This window comes from Rhincodon typus, chromosome 41 (assembly GCF_021869965.1).
Source record: "Rhincodon typus isolate 14 chromosome 41, sRhiTyp1.1, whole genome shotgun sequence".
Taxonomy (NCBI): Eukaryota; Metazoa; Chordata; class Chondrichthyes; order Orectolobiformes; family Rhincodontidae; genus Rhincodon; species Rhincodon typus.
Window position 1 is genome coordinate 2,271,358 of NC_063372.1, and position 6,754 is coordinate 2,278,111.

General features: G+C 42.5%; 1 protein-coding gene across 1 annotated transcript in view; it reads left to right on the forward strand.

The window, feature by feature from the left end:
- The window catches only part of LOC109925714 (natural resistance-associated macrophage protein 2-like), a 17,812-nt gene that overhangs the window by 5,150 nt on the left and 5,908 nt on the right, over positions 1 to 6,754 (forward strand). Inside the window, exons 4-5 of the mRNA XM_048618833.1 lie at positions 575 to 733; positions 5,103 to 5,189. Coding sequence (XP_048474790.1) covers positions 575 to 733; positions 5,103 to 5,189 — 246 coding nt within the window. The remainder of the gene's footprint in view (positions 1 to 574; positions 734 to 5,102; positions 5,190 to 6,754) is intronic.

Sequence of the window (6,754 nt, forward strand, 5' to 3'; positions counted from 1 at the left end):
ACTTTGCTCGGGAGACTAGTAAGTCTCAGGATGATGACAGTTTGAAAACTGCGAAAGAATGACTAAGACATTAATGAAGAGGGAGCAATTAGAATGAGAGTAAATAAGTATGAGTAAATAAGCCAGAAATGTCAAAACAGATTGTAAGACCTTATATAAGCATGCAAAAAGGAGGGGAGCAACTAGAATAAACTCCCGTTATTGAGAAGGCAAACTGATGTATTTCTCAAAGAGGTCAGTACAGAATTTGATGCAGTGTATTTTATTCCAACACTTGCAAATCAGTTCAATCTCGATTAGCATGGGAGGGTGAGCCAGTATTCACTCCTCAAACAGAAACAGATTAACATTTTTGTTTGCTGGGGAGGATCCTGCTGTGCACACTTGCTGCCACACAAATGCTGACAGCACATTGAACTTGAAGGTAGACCACCCAAAGAGGTTTCTGGCTGAAGTATTTGTGCGATACAGAGTGAAGTGGGGAGAGGTGGCGAGGTGGCCAGGTGGCCGGATAGGGAAGGCAGCGATATTGAGGGATCACTGAGCAATAATATTCTGTCTCTCTCACCCACAGTCCAGGCAAGTGAACCGAGCCAATAAGAATGAAGTGAAGGAGGCGAATCGCTACTACTTAATCGAAGCCTGCATGGCTCTGTTGCTGTCATTCATCATCAATGTCTTTGTGGTCTCAGTGTTCGCTGAGGCTTTCTATAATAAGACCAATGCACAAGTGGTGAGTGTCAGATGTAACACACCCTGTCAGGGACACGTGGTGCTCCTAAGTGGTGCATCCCCTCCAGTACGCTGGCACAGTAGTTTCTTTGGAAATGTGGTAGATTGCCCATAACCATGAGTTTGGTACATTCCAGTCCCAGACATTCATCGCCAGTTTCTCCAGGCAGAACCCCGTATCCCACCAAACAAGACCATTTGCTTTATTTATCGATTATAATTACATTCGGAAGATACTTGGGAGCAATGTACACTGTATGACAAATTACTACTAGTGATGGCTGTCATTGAAGAATAAGGAAATGGATGAGCTGAGCAATTAGTTTTGATTTGATTTATTATTGTCCCATGTACGGGTATACAGTGAAAATTATGGTTCTGCAGAGACAAGGTAGTAAAGAAAGTGTTTGGTACGCTTGCCTTTATTGGTCAGTGCATTGAGTACAGGAGTTGGGAGGGTCATGTTGTGGCTGTACAGGACATTGGTTAGGATACTTTTGGAATACTGCATTCAGTTCTGGTGTCCCTGCTACAGGAAGGATGTTGTGAAAGTTGAAAGGGTCCAGAAAAGATTTACAAGGATGTTGCCACTGTTTGACCTATAGGGAGAAGTTGAATAGGCTTGGTTTATTTCGCTTAGAGCATCGAAGAGTGGGGGTGACCTTCTAGACATTTTTCAAATCATGACAGGCATGGATAGGGTGAATAGCAAAGGTCTTTTCCCAAGGGCAAGGGAGTCCACAACTAGAGGGACATAGGTTTAAGGTGAGAGGGGAAAGATATAAAAGGGACCTAAGGGGCAACTTTTTCACGCAGAGGGTGGTGCGTGTATGGAATGAGCTGCCAGAGGAAGTGGTGGAGGCTGGTACAATTACAACATTTAAAAGGCATCTGGATGGGTGTATGAATAGGAAGGGTTTAGAGGGATATGGGCTAAATGCTGGCAAATGGGACGAGATTAATTTATGATATCTGGTTTGAATGGACGAGTTGGACCAAAGGGTCTATTTCTGTGCTGTATACCTCTATGACTCTAAGTCATACCTTACATAAGTACATCAGGGTAATAGAACAGAAAGCAGAATATAGTGTTTCAGCTACAGAGAAGTTGCAAAGAAAGATCAACTCTAATATATGAGAGGTCCATTCAAGTCTGATAATGTTTACAGAGGAAGAAATGAGCTTGCCAGAGCACCTGAGGGAATTCTTTGTACAGTTGTGAATGGGAACACAATAAAACATAGCAAGATAATAGTCATGAAGAAAGTATTGGCAGGAAAGAATGCCAAGTCCCCAGGATCAGATGTTTTCCATCCCAGGGTTTTTAAAGGATGTAGGTGACAAAATTTTGAACCCCCACTTCCAATTTTCCAAGGTTCTCTCAATTCAAGAACTGTTTATTTCGATTAGAAAAATGCACACATCATTCCACTATTTATTAAAGTTGAGACTGTCATGACTGAGGCTGGAGGAGTACCCCATCATTCCAATCCCACTTCCATACAGGCACAATGTAAAATATAAATACGTTTTCCAGTTACCAAGGTGATCATTTAAGTACCTCATCTATATCCTGTTTAAACAGTAAAGATCTATCAACCAGTTTTCTTAAATGCACGATTATTGGTTTATTATTAAAACAAAGATTATTCAATAAAGATACAATCATTGATTAATATTCATAGTCAGTAAAATAGAATTATAAATGTTTATCCCTCTAACACACACACTCACACTCTCACTCTTTAGGAAAAGAGGAACAAAAACAGATTTCTCTGCAGACCATAAGGTACAGAAGCAGATTTAGACCCATCAACCCATCGAATCTGCTCTACCATTTGATCATGGCTGATATGCTTCTGAAAGATAGGTTTTGCAAACATAAACCTCCTTGGCCAATGGGTTATTCTTGAAGGTAAAAGGTTAAAGCACAGAATGTTCGAGAGTCTGCTTCTCTGATGTTCTGCCAGTAACCACGCATGGTTATCTTTGAAATCTTGACAACACCATTTGCTGTGGAATCATGAGATCTCCTTTCAATCACTATTTCAAAACTAACAAATAGGTTTCACCCTAAACTCAACAACAGGGTTCTTCTGTTCAGAAATGGGAGTGACCAGCTGGGCAGCTCATTCTTAGTAGGCTTTTCTCTGGCTCACCTTGTCCTTAGCAGGCTTTGGTCCAACTGAACTGAATAAGACAAGAATATCTTCAAGCCAGGCACTGTTCAAGCTGCCCCATCAGGGGTATGCAGAAAAGCAAGCAGTTATCACCCATCATGTGATTTCCCTGAAGTGTTTTTCTTTAAATTTCCAATGGCTACGGTGAACTTTCAATGACCTATTTTAAAGAAACCATTTCAGGTATGTCCACAAATAAATCAATTTTCCACAATCCTTCAAAACTTAAATATAAAGCATCTTTGATAAGAACAGGGAATTTTCAATGGGATAATGGAATTCATGGATGATGTAACTGATCACATGACTCTGACATCAGTAAGAGAGAATCCTGAATATTCCTTGACATTCAGGGTTCTCTAGGCTTGTTGTTCCTACTTATCACTTTAAAGTGAACATAGTGGCTCTGTACTCTACCCAATTCCTGATTAAATACTTTTCAGCTGTGAATCTTCTCTCAAGTAGCTGTTCACAGTCTACTTTAACCAGATCCAGCTTTATTTTAATAAAATCTGACTTCTCCCAATCTAAAACACATTTTTATGCAGACCATCTTTTTCCCATTCCGTAACAAGCTTAAATTGTATGGTGTTCTGGTCATTATTCCTAAAATGCTCCTCTATTGTCACCTCAAACATCTATCCAACTTTGTTCCCCAGAATTAGGTGCAGCACTGTACCATCCCTTATTGGACCATTTACATCTTGATAGCGAAATCTCTCCTGGATACATTTCATGAACTCTGCCCCCTCTAAATCCTTTACACTATGACTATCCCAATTAATGTTGGAGACATTGAAATCCACAAATATAATTACCCTATTATTATAGATCTCAGTAAATTCTTTACATATCCACTCCTCTATTTCCCATTGACTGGGGGCCTATAATATGCTCCCAGTGATGTGACTGCCTGCTCTTTATTCCTCAGCTCAACCCACAAAGTCTTATTTGGAGATCCTTCCAAGATATCGTCCCTCCTCATTACAGTAAACGACTTCTGAATTAATAATGCAACAGCACCACCTCTTTCTCACCCTTCCCTGTCCTGCCTGATCCTGAGTTGTAAGTCCTGACCCTCGCTTATCCATGTCTGTGGTGGCAACAATATCACAATTCTATGTGTAAGTCTACTCCCTTAACCCATCTGTCTTACCTCGAATACTCCCACCATTAACGTAGAGGCCATCCAGCCTTGCCGTACTCCCCTGAATCTCAACATGATGAAGCGGTTGAAGATGGTTGAGTTCAGGAAACTATCTTGAGGAACTCCTGCAGAGCTGTCCTGCAGCTGAGATGAGTGCCAACAGCCATAACCATCTTCCTATGTGCCAAGTCTGACTCCAAACAGCGGAGGGTTTTCCTTCTGATTCCCATTGATTCCAGTTATGCTAGGGCTCCTTGATGCCACACTCCATCAAATGTGACCTGGATGTCCATAAGATATACGAGAGCAGAATTAGGCCATTCGGCCTATCAAGACTGATCTGCCTTTTGATCATGGTTGATACGTTTCTCAACCCCATTCACTTGTTTTCTGCCTGTAACCCTTGATCCCCTTACCAATCAAGAACCTATCTATATCTCTGTCTTAAATACACTCATAGACTCCACCGCCTTCTGCAGCAACGAGTTCCACAGATTCACCACGCTCTGGCTGAAGAAATTCCTCCTCGTCTCAGTTCTAAAGGGTTGTCCCTTCACTCTGATACTGTGTCCATGGGTCCTAGTCTCTCGTACTGATGGAAACGTCATCTCCACGTTCACGCTATCCAAACCTCTCACTATTCTGTTAGTTTCAATCAGATGTTGTCAAGGGCTGTTCATCTCACCTCACCTCTTGAATTCAGCTCTTATGTCCATGTTTGAACCAAACCCGGAAAAAGGTCAGGAGCTGAGTGACCCTATTGGAACCTAAACTGGGTATCACTGAGCAGGTTATTTCGAAGCCAGTGCTGCTTTGAAAGCTGTGTTGATGACACCCTCCATCACCTTCTAGAGCTTGCTGATGTAGTCAAATAATTAGAGCAAAATCTTTCAGGAGTGAAATTAGGAAACATTTTCTCATGAAAAGTGTGGTGAAGGTTTGAAATAGCATTGATGTGAAGTGTGGCTGCAGAGCACTTGGATTGCTGAATGAAAAGACTATACAGTTTAGAAGTGAATCTGACCCCATTTTTTCTTTCATAGCATGAAGTGTGTGCCAATAGCACGAGTCCACATTCTGGCCTCTTCCCGAGCGATAACAACACTCTCAGTGTCGACATCTATAAAGGGGTAAGTGTAATCGGATACAAAATTAGCTTGACAGTAAGAGACAGAGGGTGATGGTGGAGGGCTGTTTTTCAGACTGGAGGCCTGTGACCAGCAGTGTTCCATAGGGATCGGTACTGGGTCCACTTTTGTTTGTCATTTATATAAATGATTGAGATGAAAATGTAGAAGGCATGGTTAGTAGGTTGACACATGACACCAACATTGGTGGTACAGTCGACAATGAAGAAGGTCCTCTAAGATTACGAAGAGATCTTGATCAATTGGGTAATTGGGCTAAGGAGGGGCAGATGGAGTTTAGTTTGGATAAATGTGAGGTATTGCATTTTTGTAAAACAAGCAAGGGCAGGACTTATCCAATTAATGGTAGGGCCCTGGATAGTGTTGTAGAACAGAGAGACCTAGGGGTTCAGGTGCATAATTCTTTGAAATTTGCATCACAGATAGACAAGGTGGTTAAGAAGGCGTTTAACACACTTGCCTTCATTGCTCAGACCTTTGAGAATAGTTGTTGGGACGTCATGTTGAGGTTGTCCTGGACATTGGTGAGGCCTCTTCTGGAATACTGTGAGCAGTTCTGGTCTCCCAGTTATAGAAAGGATATTATTAAATTGGAGAGGGTTCAGAAAAGATTTACCAGAATGTTGCCAGGAATGGAGGGTTTGAGTTATAAAAATAGGCTGGAACTTTTTTCTCTAGAGCATAGGAGGTTGAGGGGTGACTTTATAGAGATTTATAAAATCATGAGAGGTATAGATAAGGTGAACAGCAAAATCTTTTCCCTAAAGTGGGGAAGTTCAAAACTAGGGGGCATATTTTTAAGGTGAGAGGAGAAAGATTTAAAAAGAACATGAGGGTCAAATTTCTTTTACACAGAGAGTGGTTCGTGTGTGGAATGAACTGCCAGAGGAAGTTGTTATGGACCAGACCAGACTCCCTCAAAATATTTTAAAAAGGTAGCCTAGCCCCTAACTTTTCTTATTTTAAAGGTAAATGTAAAGTGCGTGTTCCAGATGTGATGAGACTGGTCAACCTACTTGACGTTAAGCAAAACACAATCTATTTAATCTGCTCCCAGGATGAGGCATTCCACTCCCGTACATCTCAGTTGTCCTCATTTTTCAAGGACCGTAACTTCCCCTCCTCGGTGGTCGAGAACGCCCTCAACCGTGTCTCCCACATCTCCCGCACCTCATCCCTCACACCCCGTCCATGCAATAAGAACCAAAAAAGAATCCCCCTCGTCCTCACGTACCACCCCACCAACCTCCGGATCCAACGCATCATCCTCCGACACTTCCGCCATCTGCAATCCGACCCCACCACCAAAGACATCTTTCCCTCCCCACCCTTATCTGCTTTCCGGAGGGACAACTCTCTCCGTGACTCCCTTGTCCGCTCCACACTCCCCTCCAGCTCCACCACACCCGGCACTTTTCCCTGCAACCGCAGGAAGTGCTACACCTGCCCCCATACCTCCTCCCTCACCCCCATCCCAGGCCCCAAGAAGACTTTCCACATCAAGCAGATGTTCACCTGCACATCTGCCAATGTGGTATACTGCATCC